This window comes from Sinocyclocheilus anshuiensis, unplaced genomic scaffold, assembly GCF_001515605.1.
Source record: "Sinocyclocheilus anshuiensis isolate Anshui unplaced genomic scaffold, SAMN03320099.WGS_v1.1 scaffold20, whole genome shotgun sequence".
Lineage (NCBI taxonomy): Eukaryota > Metazoa > Chordata > Actinopteri > Cypriniformes > Cyprinidae > Sinocyclocheilus > Sinocyclocheilus anshuiensis.
In genome coordinates this window covers 1347640-1366541 of record NW_015558646.1, presented here as the reverse complement: position 1 = coordinate 1366541, position 18902 = coordinate 1347640, and the positions used below count along the sequence as shown (strand labels likewise).

Sequence of the window (18902 nt, the reverse complement as noted above, 5' to 3'; positions counted from 1 at the left end):
TGTGGCAACTTGGATAATGCAACAAATAGCACTCCGACCCATTTCAGAATGCAACAATGTATGAAAATGAGTTTGCGTGGCTAGAAGGGTCACCCTGCACCTCTAGCAAAATTCTGCGTCATCCAGAACAGACAAGATTAACCCAGCACAAGAGAGGTGTTCTCAACACAGCAGGGAGTGGACAATGGTCCCTGTGCTTACTATTAGCAACGCAGGGGTGAAACTTTGCCTTTAGCAATGCTCTGCACTTTCCCTGCCTTAGCTTACCCTTTAGGTGAGAGACTGAGGGAATTTCACTGCCTTACCATGACAGCCTGTGAATTAGCAACAATATAAGAGCCTCTATAGAGATCGTAATGAGGAGTGCTAAGTGCATTCATGTCATGCTGCTAGGAAAGCTGCCAGAGAAAGCTCTGAATTGAACTTCAGAACACAGCAGACTAGAGAACCCACATGCAGGATGGGGCTGCCTTAGAGAATAGCAGAAAGTCGATACACATTCACCCACCAGGTGTCCTTCAGCCAATGACGGTGGCGCAGGCTGTCCTGGTTAACCCCACCGCCTGGCTAGGACGACTCCTAATTGAATCTGCTGAAACTCCATCAGCTAGATCCAATCAAAAGTGTTACTAGGAAGCGCAGATGATGTCACAGATTCTGTGGTGCGAGGTCAAATGGAGTTTGCTGTTATACACGTATGTCTTTGTAGTTGTTTAAATGGGTTTCTCAGGGAGTGGTTAGTGTGGTTTCTTGTTTGAAAGAAAAAGAGAGGTCACAAACACAGATCGGCAAGTACAAGACAAACAATTTCCTCTGAGAAGCACTGTCTTGAAATGGACATTGTGTGTTGAGATTCAGAACAGTAGTTCAGCCTTTCTGATATGCTGTCTGTTCTTCAGATGAAAGGCTGTCAGTACAGAGCACTTACTCTGTCATGTCCAAGCAAATCCACCCCTGTATGGCGAGTCTAGATCATCAAATGCCAGTGGATTTATTCTCCCACCCCCTCAATCTCGAGGTCCTCCAGTCATTACTCTGGAGTAGCCTATAAACGCACGTACAATCTCCATTCCCATGGCTATGAAGTTCTTCCTCTGCGCTCTTACTGCAGATACCACATCTGAAACATCTGACAAGAATTAAATTTTCTATTAGAGTTCAAAGCCAGTCTTGACAATGTCGGAAATAAATAATGTGTCACCTCATTTAGCACATGCTCTCTATCGCTCATATTTTGTAAAGGGCAGAACTATCAGATAAAAGTGAATGAAAGGGATTTTCCGAAGCACTGCCAAAGACATGTGCATTTTTCATTTTTATGGAAGCATCTTTAGCTATAAAATGTTTGTCTTTTCTTATTTAGCCGACACTTAGATCAAGTAGTATAGTTTAAGAATGCACAAATGCACAAAAGCAAGGAAATGAATGGAAAGCTTGAGAGTTTTCTGAAAGCACGTCGAGAATCAAATGTGAACATGCAAAGCCAGAGTGAAGAATTTAATAAAAATGAATGATGCCTGTCTGATAATGTTGCTCATTAGCATGCTTTTCATTTGTCAGAGATGTTTTAACAGCCAAATTCAATAAAGAAATAATGTGAATCAGATAATGCCGCAAATAAGTGACAGTTTGCAATCTGATGGCAATTTATGATTAAGTAAATGTATAAATGGATACAAGAACAAAAACAAGTGGCAATGAAAATAATCTTCACTGGGTAGAAAGCGGTAATAAATTGCTCAGATAAATATTGCAAATTAAAAAAATTAATGAATATTGTAAGCCATCAAATCACTGAAGCACACTTTTATCATTTCATTTGTCTCCAGTGATATGTAGTGTTATGTCGCTGAGTGTTTTAAATATTCAGGCATCTTCTTATCGAATTTAGTCAATGCTGCTGGCATTCTGTGAGCCTATGATCCCAGAACATTTTACACAATCAGTCAGACGCAAACGGACCCCTGTGAAACATTAACTGGCGACAGTTGAATAAAAACAACGAATATTGTTTTAAGCAGGAACAACTAATGCAGACGGCACTGATGTGTGTAGGGGGAAACCAGAGATAGCATGAGAGAGAGAGAAGAGACAAATTTGGGGAACTAAAAAGGACAAGACAAGAGGAAGAAATGTGCTATGGTAAGTGATTGATATTAGGAAGGAAAGGGGGAAATGAAATAAGACATTGAAAGGCAGGAGCAGAAATCAAGCATATGACAGAGGAGGAGACAGACAGATGAAGACAAAAGGACACAGAAGCTGAGAGAGCGAGAGAGAGTGTGTGCGCACTCTGGTCTATTTGTAGTACAGATAAGAGCTGCAGCAGGGTGTGAGCTGAGACAGTTGGCAGCACAGTATGGTAGGGTAGGCAAAGGGCTGATCTGTGTGTTCATGTGTGCATGTGGTTGTGTGTATTTAGGTAGTTGGCAGGGAAGTTAGTCGGGGCAGAGGAGCACATCCCTGATCGTTTGCTGCAGTCAAACCAAACCAGTCACATTGGGCTGTTAGCTTCACTGTGCTTCCACAGCCGAATTAAAGGGTTAGTTCAGCCACACATGAAGATTTTGTTGTTTACTCACATTCATGTTGTTCCGAACCCATGTGATTTTCAACTGTGTATGACCTTAAATGGAATTTGTCTGTATTGCTTATGTATTTCGCATTGATTTGTTTTCATTCAGCTTTTTGACATGGTTGTAACACATGGGGCCAGATTTCAGATTTACTAAACAGGGCAAATTAGCGTGAGAGCGCAATTCCAAAACAGAGCCGATGGGCGTGGAAATTTCTGCGGGTGATTTACTGACAATGCGCAAATTAACGAACACAGACGCAACATTTCATTTACATATCGACCAACGCAATATACCAAGCGCAGCGCAAATTAGCGTAGTCGCAAATAAGCAGAGCCGATGCTCATCAGGTGCGGGTGATCTACTTTCGATACAGGCACAAAATGCTTTTTTGGGCGTTAAATAATGACGCAAATACCAGTAATTTGACGAGCGCAAACGTTAGTAAATCACGTTGCGTGATTCATTTTAATACTCTCCTCCCATAAATTTCGCATCTGAAAGGAAAACTCCTACAAATGCATATTCATTAAAGTCAGGTGCAAACTGTGTCCACGCCTTTTCAGCGCTAATTCCCTGACACTGACAGTAGGCTACTATTTTAACGCCAAAAGACAGTTTGCGCTGGAGCAAGCTGTTAGTAAAACTGGCCCATAATGTGACTGTATAAACTTCATTACCATTGTCACCTTGTGTGCATGCATTGTAAAGAACACAGACTGTAATCGCGTGATGGATTTCCCTATTTTATTGTATATTGTACACATCTCACGTAAAGGATTATTAGGTAAATGATTTAACATACACTTAGTGGTTGTATGATATAAATTGCTTATTGCTTATCACATTTGATTATTATGCTGGTTTTATTGTTTGATAATTGACTTATACAGTGTTTCTCTTTGTTTTTCTGTTGCTCTTACAGCTTTTTATTTGAGTGTCAACACATTAAATATTTTTGGATACATCAGTTAAGCAGTATTGACCAATTACTCAACATGTTTCCATCCACCACCCCTAGATCTCAGTTACATTTGCATATATTTCAATATGCCATCAAGAGCAGCGTGAACATTCTGCTAAACTTTTCCACTGAAGAAATAAAGTCATATGGGTTAGGAACAACAAAAGGGCGAGTGAATACAAAATTGAAACACTTGACTTGAATACTTTATGCATAATGCATTATAAAAGTACTTTATAATGCATTGTATGAGATGGATATTTGTATAAATAAATTATAATAAGTATCTATTCATTGTTACATCTTTAGGCAAGGCAAGGCAAGGCAAATCTGCAAATATTGTAATCCATTTTAACTTTGGTTACAATTATTTATGAAAATATATAATGCATTACAATGTAAATTATGAATACCTTTATAATGCATTATATATAAACGCTTCAAGTAAAGTGTTACCAAAAAAAAAAAAACATTTAACCAGTCTTAGCTGGTTTGCCTCTCTTAGCTGGTCTCCTTTGGCTGGTTTTAGGTTAATTTGGCACACTTTTCAGATGGTATGAATAGGAGGCCAGCAGGTTATCCTGCTAAACATCTGCTTGACCAGGCTGGAAGTATAGGCTGGTTTAAACCAGGTTTCTTTGTGACTTCAAATGTGTGTAAGAGGGACATAAGCCTGAAGTGCTACTGGCTGCACCTAATTCTAAACCCCACGGATATAACTGTGCGTAAGTATGAGCAAGCGTTTTAAAATGTTCGAGTAAAAATGCATGTCTGTTTGAGTGTTTCCTGAGCGTGTAATGTGCACTCCGTCCAGGCCAGAACGAGTCTGATCCATGCTGGCAGCTTCCTCGAGCCCTCCAGACCTTGTGGGTTGAGCTTTCATTCTTCTAGTGGAAAGCAGCTGACCCCTGTCCACCCCTCTGAATGCCATCTCTCACTCTCTCTCTCTCTCACATCCCTCTCACTTCCTCCCAGGCTGTTGTTAAGGCCCTGCTGTTGGGAACACTGTGTCCGTGCAAAGAGGATCAATATGCCAATCAGAGCTCAGTGGAGTGAGCAGAAGTGGCTGCTGGGAGAATATCAGAGCATAAGTAAGGTGCGATCACTGTCCGTGTGAGACTGAACTCGTACCTGCTGGCAAAATGCTCAATCCGGCTGTGTGTGTCCGCATGAGGCAGCCTGGGAGATGAGCAGGGCCTGTCAAAACAAGAACACACACATCTGTTAGCAAAGTAGCTTGTTACTGTATGTATGAGTGCCTAGTTTCTGGTCTTAGCTGGTCTACAAACTTGCTCAGGCTGATCCGTCTTGCTTGATTTAGAGGAATTCAGGGTGCTTTAAGCTAGTCAGGACGGGTAAACAGATGGATGTCCGGTTAAACCAGCTGGAGATCACCTTGGCCAGGCTGGGAAACCAGCTTAATCCAGTTTAGACCAGCAAACCAGCTAGGTTTTAATCTTTATCGCAACTAAATTTATCTGCTTTTAAAGATGTTTAGATGGGGGGTTTTTTTTTTCAGAAAAGCAAGACAAAAATAAGCTGGCCTAAGATGGTTTGTGGGCCTTAGCTGGTCTCCCCTCCTTAGCCAGGCTGATCCGATTGCTCACTTTATAGGAGTTTTGGGAGTTTACAGCTAGTCAGAATGGGAAAACACTGGACAACCAGCTGACAACCACCTAGGCGCGGATGCTAAAATCAGCAAACAACCTAGATTTTCATCCTTTTCTTGGTTTACCTGAGCAGCCAGATGGCCTCCCAGCCTGATGAGCTGAAATGTAAAAAAAAGGCCATCAAAACAGCTTAAGCTGGTTTAAAATGTTCTTTTCAACAGGACAGAAAATAATTGTTCGCAGTGCACTGTGTTCAGTCCCTCAGTTCTTCACTTATAAACCTTCAAAAAGAGCACAACGGCGCTTAGGTGTGATTCTCATCAGTGGAGACAGGAAGTCAGACTCACGTCTCAGAGCTCTCCACCTCCAGTACTGACTGAACGGGCAGGTATCCCCTCTGAGGGTGTTTACTAAAATACTGCTTCGAGCGGAACTTGTTCTTTAGCGTCTTTGCGAAGTCCCGCATCTTCTCGCCTGACGTCGTCTGGAATGATTCAGAAAGAGAGAGAGAGATAGTAAAAGAGCCAGCGGAGAGAAAAATGAAAGATCTTGAGCGATTGAGACACAACACGTCCCCTTCGTAACATTCCTCCGACACACCGCCAGTACATCACTTCCTCCACAGAACATTCGTCTTCCTCCCATCTCAATCTATCATCTTTTGAGCAGCCACAGAAAGCCGGTGCATAATAAAGACGCCCACCTATAAAACTCAGACTGGAGCATGGGAAAAACATTAAGCAAATGGCCTTGTGCTGTATTTCACTGCAGGAGATCAATTTGGTTCAATTCATATTTATTTTGCGTAGTGCCTTGTACAATAGTGATTGAATTTGAAACCTTTGAGCAAGCACAATGCTGCCAGTTGGCAAGGAAAATCCTCTGCAAGTAACAAAGCATATGTACCGGGGTGTAGTACTCCATGATGGGGTAGTGTAGTTTCTTGCCCTTGGTAGTCCGGCCTGTCAGAAAACACGTCTGGCAGATGTCCACATTGAACTGTTTCAGACTTCGGTATCTGATGAAACAGGCAGAGACACGTTTTACATCCAAATATTGATGTTTGTTCATTTTAGGATTTGAATATTACAATCATGAATCTGAACTACCCTGCTGATAATAACAATTTAAAACTGGCAGGGTGCTTTATGCCAGATAGTGATGGTTTAGTATAGGTCTAAATGCGGAGTCATCATAGCACTTGTGTTCACCAGCAAAACTTGGCTGTTTCTGCTGAAGTAGAGTGACTAAGATACACTTTTGGTTAGAGTAATCAAGACGTCTGGTGGGGACACCAGAAAACCAGCATATAATACACAATATTACTTATTGTGCACTACCATTTAGAAGTTTGGTGCTGGTGAAATGCTTTTAAAAATAAGTCTCTCATGCTTGCCAAGCCTGCATTTATTTAATCAAAAATACAGTAAGAGAGTAATATTGTAAAATATTATTACAATTTAAAATAACTGTTTTCATATATTTTAAAATGTAATTTATTCCTGTGATGGCAAAGCTGAATTTTCAGCAGACATTATTCCAGTCTTCAGTGTCACATGATCTTTCAAAAATTATTCTAATAATTGTAATCTGTTATTATAAATGTTGAAAACAGTTGTGCTGCTTAATATTTTTGTGGAAATTGTGATAATATTTTCAGGATTCTTTGATTAATAGAAAGTTTAAAATAAACAGCATTCATTTGAATTTTTGATCATTTTGATCTATTAAAAAGTCTATTAAAAGGTCTATTTGAATGGTAGTGTACATACTGTATTCTGGTTAATAAGCTATTTTCTTAGCAAGGTAATTCTATTTATTTATTTTTTGCTCAATTTGACCTCTTTTAAACACAGTGCATTCGGTTTTAATGCATCCAGTTTCCCTTTGAAGGACAAAAAGCATAAAAAAGAGATGGAAATAAATATTTAAATTAAATATAAAAATATAAATAATAAATTAACATACGCAACAAAGATTTTTGCCAAATTAAAATAATAAAATGAATATAAATTTAATAGTATTCACATATTTAATTAAGCCCTAATTAAAATCCAGTCCATTAACAACCCATGTGTACTACTCCCTCTGCAGTTCTTAACTTCAGTGCTATTACCTCAAACTCTTTGATCAGTAAAAAGAGGATTTTTTTATCATTTATTTTGAGTAGCTAAAAAATAACGATAGAGAGATCTGTGCTGTCTTTCTCCAAATAACGACTCAGCATTGCAGCAGCTCACCTGAAGCCCTTGATAGGGCACTGCTTACAGATGTAGCAGCGTGCCTGGTGCTTGGCTGTCTCGGCCACAGTTACCCGGTGTAGAACAGGAAGCCACACCACAGACTGAGGCTCTAGGCTCATCCACTCCAGAAAGTGAGACACCTCGATAGCTGACTTACCTGGAGCCTAGTGGTAGACACAGAAGATACACATGAGAAAGATAAAAATCACACAGCAACAAGTAGCATGAATCCAGATACCCAGAAGACATATTGTTCATTATTCATGCCCAATTAAGCACCAAAACAACTTCTGGTAGCTGATGGGCACAAGCACCCTATCAGAGCATGTCCCTTAAAAGTACTCATGCGATACAGGGCAATCACGTCCCCGTGAAAGGGAAGGATACAATCTCAGAGAGGCCCCTTGTTATAGTGACACAGTGGGAAACGGATGACAAGCAATAACCCTAATAAAAGAGGATGACATAAAATTCTGGAATGTGCTAAATTCTCATTAAATACGCATCGAAGATGCATTAAAAGGTTGATTTCCCTTGGGCGCACTCTGAAGCTCAGGCAGAGCTTTATAATTAACATGAGTATCTCTAGCGTGGCTCTTAGTAGTCGCTGGAGTGTGTCGTCTCCTGAGAGGGCAAGGCAGTGTGTGTGTGTGTGTGTGTGTTTGTTTTTAGCAGTGTTTGTAGTCTGGGACTGAGACCAAAGTGTGCAGTGAGGAGTTGAGTTGAAGACTCCAGAAGTTTCACTGAAACAACAAAAGAGGATCTTCTAAACAGTCCATACCACAGGGACAGCTGATAGTTTCCCATGAGATGGTCCATAACTTCAAACAAAGTGAACCAGTCTTTTCATCTAGACACACGCTGAAACCCACACCGACTGGCTGAGCTACATCATTCTTGATCTGTCATGATTAATGCAGCCAGTGAAAAAAATTGTGTAATTGGAAAGCACTGATTGGCATTTCTTCCAGAATTATAAAGGCAGACATGGACCAAACGTCAAAATAAATGAATTTTAATTGCGTGTGCCTGAAATTGCACACATGCTCTTGAATGGAACAGGATTTAATTAAAGGCAGAGTAAGTGATTTTTCAAAAACACTTTAGAAAACTGATTCGGGCCGAATCGCAAAACAAACTTGTAGCCAATCAGCAATAAGGGGCGTGTCTACTCGTGATGTGGAGGAGAGCGCGTTCAGTGCATGGGACGGACATTAGCCGAGCCGAGCGACAGAAAGATAGAGATGGCGGATAAAAAAACAAAAGAGGAAAACGTATGCGAAACGATAAGGCAAGAAGTAGGACCCGTGTAAATATCGGATCAGCTTTCCAGCGCTGGAGAGAACTCAAGGAGCGGAGGCCTGCGATCGGACGCCGAGGTTGCTTTGTTTCTTCTCAATAGGTGAGTAACACCGTGTCTACAACAGCTAAAGTCTGCCTACACTGAACGCGATCAAACGACCGTTGAAAACCATTTGAAATTTGTGTCAGCATGTCATAAATAGAACCCGGCAGCAGTTTTCTGTCGGGGATTTGTTGCGCCGCGCCGCTCACATCCGTAGACACGGTGTAACATTGGTTTTGCTTTGTTTCACAGAACTAATCGTTGCCTGGGTTGCGTACGTATATGTGGGGCGTAGCTATCAAAATAGGGGCAAGACCCTTTTGGGGTAGGGGCGTGTTTGTTTTGGTGATTTCAAATATCAACATTGGCTACCAGAAATCACTTACTCTGCCTTTAAGGGCTGGCAGACCTAAGAATGAAAGGTTTAAGGCCATTCTACAAGAAACCTGTGCCCTACACCAATTTCATAATTAGGCCATCAGCAGAATGAAATGCCAGAAGGTTATGTTCCACTGCGATGCCCCTGCATTTTCTGAATGACAGCCTCATAAGTGTAAAGATGGATGAGAAGATGTCAGCGAGCATTACACCTTCATTTTCCTTAATTAGCATAGACTATCAAAGTCTGAAACACTCAATGCAAGTATATGAACCTAAACTCTTTGGAAAGCTTGATTTCACACCGACGCAATTGAACGCAACTCAATTTACAGCACTGTTAATTTTTTTTGTTTTGTTTTTAAATAAATCAATATTTTCATTTAGAATGCATTTAATTGCTCAAAAGAGACAGTAAAGACTGTTATATTGTTACAGAAAAATTCCATTTCAAATAAATGCTGTTCTTTTGAAAGTTCTATTCATCAAAGAATCCTGAAAAAAATATATCATGGTTTCAAACTAAAGTATTAATCAACATGAATGCTTTCAATAATGGGATAATGATTCAGTCTTGAGCACCAAGTCAGCATATTAGCAGCATCATTTCTGACACTTAAGACTGACTGATATTTCAGCTTTGCCATCACAGGAATAAATTACACTTTAAAATATATTAAAAAAGAAAAAAAATAGCTTAAATTGTAATAATATTCCACAATACTACAGTTTTACTGTATTTTTGATCAAATAAATGCAGCCTTAATGAGCATAAGAGACTTCTTTTAAAAACATTTAAAAAAATCTTCATAAGCCCAAACTTTTGAAAGGTAGTGTTAAAGTGAAATGTGTTTTTTAAAGTGAATTTCTGTGCCTCTAGCATCAATAGCAAAAACACTTTCTTCCAGACAGGTTTCCTATACATTTGCAAATTAGTCCTGCCAGTTATGTCACTAGTTGAGACAGTGTTGACACTTCTTGGGGTAACAGATCTAATCTAATTTTTAACAATCTAAAATAACACAGCAGCTTTTAAAATTAGTGTAACTGTTGACTAGCTTCCAAGCTGGTAAACTGAATAACAACACATCTGGTTTATGGTCTATGTGTATTATTTTCTTATTTTGTAAAATACTTTTCTGCATACCAGGAATATAGAAATACAAAAGATAGCCATTTTTGGTTGGTTCCCCAACAAGTCTAACCTGTGTCTCTGTGGTGTGATAAAAACATTGCAACCAATGGCTGATGGGGAGTGTTTAGGGAAACGTTTAAAAATAGCCATTGTGTTTGCTATTTCGTTTAGTGGCGTTAATTGCATTGAAATTATGCACTTCTCTTTTAATGGCACAGATGTTTGAAGGTAACTCTATTGCCCCCTTGAGTATGCAAACTTGATGTTGGCACAGTGAAGGAGAAATGCACATTTAATAAGCACAACAGGACTACCAAGTACTGACCAAGCATTTGCGTAGAGTATGTTTCGACTCACTAAAACCCAAAGGAATACAGTCACAGAACAGCTCTTTAATCTCTGTACATTCCAGCCCAAAAACCCAGGAGAAGCAGAGCCTAGTTAGGAGAGAGCGAGGGCGAGAGAGAAATGTGACGGAAATAAAGAAGGAAAGTGAGAAAGTGTGCCTCTGGTACAAATATTTAAGAAGATTTGCTCATCACAGAGAGCAAAGGGTCTGTGTAGAGGGAGGCCCTTTCATCATCTAAACAGAAAGCTTATCAGCGAAAATGAGAGATACTGAAAGAGAGAATCTAAAGTCTTACCATTCGAAAGCAGCTGCGGACACTGGGCTCCACGTTGCTTCCTCCAAATGCCGCCACTTCCCCGAGCTGCCGAGGGATCTGAATAGCCTCGTGTAGTAACAGGCTGAGATGTTTCTGATCTGTCAGTCCACCTGGACCACACACCTGTCTGAAAAGGTCTGCAATACACACACAGAAGTTGAATGCTGCACTAAAAGGACGCAATAGGGAAAAGGAGCTTTGTGCCAGTGTGAAGAAACCTGGAGGTGGGCAAACTGAGAATGTGAGACTTAAATGGCTTTAGGTTATAGAGGTGTGAGGCGAGATGGCTCACACTTTAATGTGTGATATGTTGGCACTGCAAAAAAATTAAAATAAATTAATAAAATAAATTAATTAATCTGTGTTTTTCCAAGTAAAAATATTTTAAAAAATGAATACTTTCATTACAGAATATATTAATTACGTTTTTTTCTTCCCCCTCTGGTCAATTTTATTACTGTTAATTTTTTTTTTTTATTGAAATAAAGCTGAAATAAAATAAAATATAACTATTTGATGGAAAACTGAAACTTAAAAAAACAACAACAACAAAAAACAAACCTAAAATTAGAAATGCGCCTTGGCAAGTAACTGAAGTAAATGGAAGTATTAAAATTACTAAAACTGGGGTAAAAAGATATTAAAGCTAAACAGAAATAGTTAAATAAACAAAAACTAATCAAAATGTCAAAAGCACATACCACAAATGCTAACAAACAAAATAAAAAATATAAAAACTAATTTAAAATATTAATAAATATTATAAAATTAAGTAAATAATACTAATAATAACAAATTGTATTTTCTCATTTTAACTATAGATATCCTTCAATTAAAAAGAATATTTAGAAAAACAACTTTTAAAGGGGTCATATGATGTTGCTAAAAAGAACATTGGTGAAAGCCGATCCGGCGATCCACAGCGTGAAGTTGATGTATTTCCTCAGCGACCAGCATGGATCAGCTCTAGGCATGACGAAGCGGATATCGTCCTCTTTTGGAAGGCCAAACAAAGTAGTTTTGCTTTCACAACGAAACACACAGCGCCTTCACGACATGGCAGTGGCGGCAACAACAATACTACAGCGAGCATAAAAGTTACGCCTTCTTTCTTTGCGTGAACATTTGGGCGGCGTTATGCAAATCTTCCCACATCGTGACATAGACATGTGGGGGGCGTGTTAGAATGAGCCGTTTTAGGTAGGTGTGGTTGACTCTTAACTTTTATAAAGAATATCTCTTTGGATTTGAGACTTTAGTCTTTGTAACTTTACAGATCTTCTTTATGCACCAAGAGCTAGTAACACTCCAAAGAGAAAGGAAAAATTGAAATCGCATCATATGACCCCTTTAAAGATATAATTAAAGATATACATAAAACAAGTTGTGATGTATATTGTGCAGTTTGCTTCAAGTAAATCACCTTGTTTTAAAGATGTCTGGATTTTTTTTCTCACTGGAAAATACAAATATTTGATAAGCAACAAAGTCATTTTGGCAGAGTGGAGTCTGGCAAGATATGCAAGTGTGTGCATCACGCAAGCACTGGTGTAAATGTGGCCAAAAGGCTAACATTAGCCGAGAGAGCCGAACGGCTCAAACAGTATGTGTCATGAATCTAGCCATCACTGAGCAGAATGATCCTGACAGGAGTGAGAATGTTCTCTGCAGTGCCAGTAAAAATAGCACCATCTAAAGTGGCTGGCACACACAAACCTTCCTGCTGTGCGGGCACACACATTCACACTTACATGTAAACCAGACTCATACATAGTCTAGTCCAAGGACAGATTATGGATGGGTCAATCAAGGCCAGAGCCCCGGATCCTCTGACTGCCAGGGCCTTCAAGCTAACAGGCCTGACACCCAAAAACAAGCCACTGTAGATGTAAAATTGATATAGACAGATGAACAGAGCTTTGTGCCAGTGGCTGTTGGCATGATATGAAATAAACAAAGAAATGAGAGATGTTATTTGTTCCTGGTCCCTCCTCAGCACTCACAGAATCCTTTATTGCAGCTTTGATGTTGTATAATAGTCATTGTACACTCGTGTCTCTTTTGGAAAGTATTGCACACGAGGTGTGATTATTTTTGAAACTGCAACAATATTAAATTTTTATTGCAACTTTTATTGCAACAAAATTGGGACTTTATTACAAAGTCTATTTTTTGATGGAAAATGCTATTTAAGCTAGTAGCTGGCTTCTTTTGGCCTAAGCTTGGCTGGTATAAGCTCGTACACCACCAACAAACCAGCTACTTATGGTGATCCAGTTGGATTTGGAACAACATGGCTGGTCAACCAATTAATGACCAGTTTAGATCAGCTTGTTCCAAAACACAGCTATCATCCTAAACAGGATTTTCCAACAGGAAAAAAATTGCATTTTCCACAAAGTGGCTGATGCCCCGGGGCCCTGCAGGGCCTTAATCTTTACATGTCCAATAGGTCCCCCTGTATACACACTCTTAAGTAAGAGCTCATGTGCTTTTTACTATTGAAATGGCACATTGGTAACAAAGCGATCAAGACAGACCAATCATTCAGTGCTCATTACTGATGTGGTGTGTGGGTCAAGTTTTCCAGATGGTGTGGGGTCCAAAAGTCCTAACAAGGATAGTAAAACTTAACATACCATTAAAACCATAAATTAAAATAGAAAACAGTTATTATAAATTGTGATAATATTTCACAATATTACTGTTCTTAGTGTATTTTTGATCAAATAAATGCAGCCTTTGTTGGGATAAAAGACTTCGTCATGGTGGCTTAAATATGGCTTCATGAAAAAAGGTTACTGTAAGGGTTTAGGGGTAGAAATAAAGGACAGAAAATTGGGAAGGCAGACTGTACAGAAAGACATCAAGTTTATGTGACACAGCCCTCTACTTACATTTATACTTTTCCTGGATGTCTGCATTGCATAGAATAACCAGGCCCGTCTTGAAGGAGAGCACTCGCATCTTACCATTACGACCACTGGAGAAAGAAACACAAACACACATTTAAAAATTCACTAAGGTTCTTTATTGAAATGATCTTGTCAATTAGTATGACTATGGAGTAACTACAGTAAGCGGCACCAAATAGGACTGAAAGGGCCCTGCATTATGTTGTACAGTCTGCGCTCTCTCCATGTACTACACAATGCAAAAAATAAATAAAAAATCATCCCAGCAACTGCCTTTTCTCACTACAGTCATTAACATGCTACCATGGATATATGGTCAACATATGAAGTTACTCTGGAGCAGTAACTTCCTCCAAGCCATCTGAATCCTTAATGAGGAGGTTGCCAGGAGCTGCTACTGCTAGCCGAGCAAAATACAGTGATACAGCAAGTATATATGTACACAGTGTACTTTTAGATATTTGTATAGTGGTACATTTCTTGTCTTATTCAATGTTTTATGCTTACAGGAAAAGACATTTCACACTTATTGCACCAGATAGGCCTGTCAAAAAAAGATTCTAAAACAGGTCAGGAAGCATTTGAGCTCCACTGAGACCATGATCTCACGAGCAAATCGAAACAGATTGCTGAACAGATGCAAAAAAAAATAAAATAAAAATTGCTAGAAAACTGATCAAACACTACCAAATCACATTTTGCTTTGTATAACAAGAAATCCCCTGTCAGTATTGCTACTAAAGGGAACATTTCCTACCTTGTTTGGCTTTCTTGTTTGACTGAGAGCTTGTCATTATCATCCTCATGCATGCTGCTCATTCTTATTCACATCCAGCGTTTGTAGCAAAACAAAAAAGCAATTACTACCAATTATTCGCAGAGTGAGAGCTCTGATTTCCAGTCATTAGCAGCAGGTAGTTAAGAGTCTAGTATATGTTTGAGACAAATTCACGAAGGATAATGAAAAACAAGTAAATAATTAAATAAATTAATCTGTTTTTTTTTTTTAAACGTTGGCTAAGAAGCTAAGAGCTTGGCACAGAATGCGATACTTGGAGTCAAGCAGTGGGGCTTTTAACTCCTACAGTCTGATTAGCTGCCTGCTGGTGATGTCTCAGTGCCGTAGTCATCTTTTAATTCACTTAACTGTGGAACACGGAGAACACAGCTTTGCCTATAAGTGAAAGATTTAAGGGTCAATGACGTATAAGAGTGTCCATATTAAATAAAATGGAAAAATCTAAAAATCTTTGAAACACATGTGCCAAGTTCTTAGAAACTATACTCTTTGTATTCAGCTATATATATATAGTGTCACATCATTAACCCTTAAATCCCAGATACAGGACGCCCCTTTTTGCGCAGTGTGTGACTGACCAGTAAAAGTGTCTCACAGACAGCAGGAGGGTGCAGGGTTGGTTTGACGTCATTTGTTGGAGCAGGTCAAATGGGTCGTGAGTGACATTACCGTCAGTACCTGTCGTAAACATTCAGCAGCCAGTTGAGACACATGTCGACGCACAGGGGGATATTGATCAGGACGGACCTCTCCTCCTCTAGTTTCTCATACAGGGAAGTGAGAGCGTGAATGACCTCCACCACATCCATCACGTGCTCGGCATGCTGCAGCTCCTGTTCTCGAAACACGTCCACCACGCTGCTTAACTTCAGCAGGTCCACTAGAAAAACACACACATACACACACACACACACACACACACACATATATATATATATATATATTTATATATATTATATACAGGCCAGATGCTTATTACTGTACGTGTGTGGAGTGTTAACTAATTTGATTTGACTGCTATAACATAATTTCCTCTGGCAATCTCTAGTGCGGCAGTGAGAGTACAGGGTTAAGGCTGTATGCTGATGTCATCCTAGTTGGATAATGAGCTGAAATATGGAAGCAGCACGGCCACGGTGCTTTCAGGGTTAGGTGGGCTGCTAGAGACTCTAACAGGCCTTTGTAGATGCTCATTTTATACAGTCATCCTCAATCATCAGAGCCAGGTACACAAAAAAGCACCGTTTCTATAGCAGCCTGGTTATTAAATCGGCTAATGACATGGACTAGCAAACCAGGAGTGTGTGTGTGTGAGAAAGAGAGATGCAAGCAGTAACTTGTCCTAAGCAGTAACATGCCATGCTCAGTAGTGGATTCAACTTGCTTATGTGGCCCTGAACATGTTTTCTCCATGAGGATGATTCTACAATACAGGTGCCATTTGTTTTCCTTCATGTACATATGTTTAAAAATATAAAACAAACAAACAAATAAAAAAATAAATGACAGCTGAAGCTGAACTTCTACTGTTATTACAGACATTTTTCGAAACATTTACGAAAACCAGGAATTAATTTATTTATCTCTTTCTCCATATAGGTATATATCGTTTTTGTGTGTTAGATTGTTGCTAATGTTAACTTAATAACAATTTTTTTGACATTCTGAAATATATTTTGTACGTGGCGTCATCCTTTCAAGATGCAAACTTTTCAAGGACAAGTCAGTCTCCTCTATTATACTTTATCATTTGTTTTGACATGTTTGTCAATTGAGGGCAATCTTAAACCTGTTACCTTGAACAAAATTTGTAGAAAACAAGCACCTAGTTTCACAAACTTGAGTAAAACGTTTGCAACATCAAATTAAACTGTAAAACCATCAACTTGTAAATTTTCTGAAGACATAACTAGGTTTTATACTGTATGTGTGTATATGTGTGTGTTTAGCTTGAGATGGTACAATAGATTTTAGTAACAGGTGAAAAATATTTTTTTTCCTTGGTTATTTGCAGAAATCAGCTTCTCAAAAGGGGAAAGGCACTCCGCAAAGGAGCCAAAGTTTGGCTAGTTAGATGTAATATAACAACATCCGTTTCCTGCAAAAAAAAACATTTTTTACTGTTGATGGACATTCAGGGGTAGATGTGTATTGTAAGGAAATAAAATCTTTTGCAAGCAACACATAAATCTTACATTTTTCAATGTATTATAGCAGATTTTTTTTCAGTGCCATATTATTTTTTGAAGGGCTCCTGAAAGAAAAACTAACCTACATGGACACATTTATATTTATATTATGTGCACAGTGGAGAGGCTGAAGGAAAGAAGGGAACTGCCAACGAGAGAAAGCTGCTGTCTGGACAGTGGCAGATAAACCTCCACCTGCAAAGCGTGTCGTGGGAGGAACAGTTAATTCCTCATGCAGACTTCTTAATTACCTCCCCCGAAGAAGTACAATCACACCAATTATTAGGCTTAATTAAGCTGCATAAAAATCACTGGGCTTTAATGAAAAAGACAGATCAGAGGCGCACAGCAGGGCCAGCTCTGTACGTGAAATTCACGAATAATCAATGACTTGCGCTCAAAGAGCAGTAGAGGGAAAAGGGCAAACCAGTGTGGGTGCTTCTTTCTACATACATCTTAAAGCCTTCTGCACATGCCTCAGCTTCATGGCAGTCCGGTATGCAGAGAACTTGATATTGTTCAGGTCCGCTGTGAGAGAGCAGCAGGGGAGATGGGAGAGGAAAAAGAGAGAATATCATTCATGAGGAGAGAAAAAAAGCAGCAAAAGAATAGCTGAGCTCTGACATAGGCAAACAGAGAGACAGGAAGCAATGTGTCACTTCGGTGGGGTTGAGCGGTTTATGTTCATGCTGTGCCGGAGTGTTTAGACAACCCGCGTCACATCGCATCAGATTAACACACACAGTAAGCACCCTTTAATCATTATTAATTAGAAGTTGGCAATGCAATCGTAAGGTTGGCCCAGCTGCTCCTGGGTTAACGAGAGAGCTGTTGACATCTCTGGGGTGGGATGAAATATTAGGTTATAATGAGAGATTCAGGTAAAGAAACCGAGCTCAGTGTGAGACCATCTTCTAGTTGGTGTATTTGAGCTGGCGTGTGGGGAACCACACTATGGTTCCCCAGTGGGAAGTAGACACATAGAAGATATAAGAGTAGAGTTTAATTGTGTTTAATTGCCTCACCCAGAGCTTGGTATAATTCAGTCATCTTTGGATGGTCCCAGCAGGTTGTCTGAGCCTGATGGCTATAAAAGGGGAGAGAAAAGAGTAGAGTAAAAGCAGAGTAGCGAAGCCAAAAATAGAAAACCATAGAGAGAGGAGGGAGAACATACGTGAGAGAAACATTAAAGGACTAGTTCACCCAAAAATGAAATTCTGTCATTATTTACTCATTCTTTCATTATTTTGATAATATTATAATATTACCCTCATGGCACTCCAAACCCATATGACTTTGTTACTTCTATGCAACACAAATGCAAATTTTAGTCATTACGTACTGAACAATTTCCCCTCTGCTGCCGCTTTCTGCATATTCAAATTTGGCAAATGGTTACGACGCACACAGGAACAGCTTTTCACCTTTTGCGACAGAATGAAAACCCCTTTTATATTTGGAGGAGTGAAGGGTTTATAAATGATGTCTGAATATAAATTGTTGAGTAAACTATAAAAGAAGCCTTTATGTACACTATAAAAATGTGTTTATACAAAACTATAGGGTTTGTAAAGCAGTAAAATCTGGCAATTGGTTAACTTGTGACCTGACCATATACAGTGAAGAACTGTTGGTTTGACCACATTATATGTCATTTTACTGTAAAATACAGTCAAATTTATGTTTTTGCAAGTAAAAAAACTACAAATTACTGTATAATTTACAGTGAAAAACAGTAAGTTCCCAAAAGTCCTTGCGTGACACATCACATATGATTATATTTTATATAAATAATTTTGTTTATTCTTATTTTTGTTATCAGTAAAGTACATTAGGGTGATTTGTGATCAAGCGGCAACCTCCCGCTCTCTCTCATGAAGCCAATACGGAAGTGACTTAAACTGTAATTCGTCAACTGGCCTGCATAATTAAGGGTGTGGCCACTTGAGTGACAGGTGGATTGCCGCTGCTGTCACCACCGTCGAGCTAGGTGGGTGTGGTTTCAGCAACCAGCTCCCGCCTCTTTGCCCATTTTCAATTATCCTGGAGTGATGCGCTGCCAAGATGGCGACGGCCGCCTCTG

The 18902-nt window shown here is 39.3% G+C and overlaps 1 protein-coding gene across 5 annotated transcripts in view; it reads right to left on the bottom strand.

Annotated features, from left to right (window-relative positions):
- The window catches only part of drp2 (dystrophin related protein 2), a 133962-nt gene that overhangs the window by 10822 nt on the left and 104238 nt on the right, over window positions 1–18902 (bottom strand). For 2 of the 5 annotated variants that reach the window (XM_016477066.1, XM_016477070.1), the window contains exons 9-19: window positions 17845–17906; window positions 17273–17347; window positions 15309–15510; window positions 14589–14651; window positions 13814–13899; window positions 10896–11053; window positions 7391–7557; window positions 6057–6168; window positions 5498–5634; window positions 5276–5308; window positions 4672–4737 (exon numbers count right to left, since the gene is read on the bottom strand). In XM_016477066.1, coding sequence (XP_016332552.1) covers window positions 4672–4737; window positions 5276–5308; window positions 5498–5634; window positions 6057–6168; window positions 7391–7557; window positions 10896–11053; window positions 13814–13899; window positions 14589–14651; window positions 15309–15510; window positions 17273–17347; window positions 17845–17906 — 1161 coding nt within the window. The remainder of the gene's footprint in view (window positions 1–4671; window positions 4738–5275; window positions 5309–5497; window positions 5635–6056; window positions 6169–7390; window positions 7558–10895; window positions 11054–13813; window positions 13900–14588; window positions 14652–15308; window positions 15511–17272; window positions 17348–17844; window positions 17907–18902) is intronic. The other 3 variants (XM_016477067.1, XM_016477068.1, XM_016477069.1) reach the window with 3 other exon arrangements.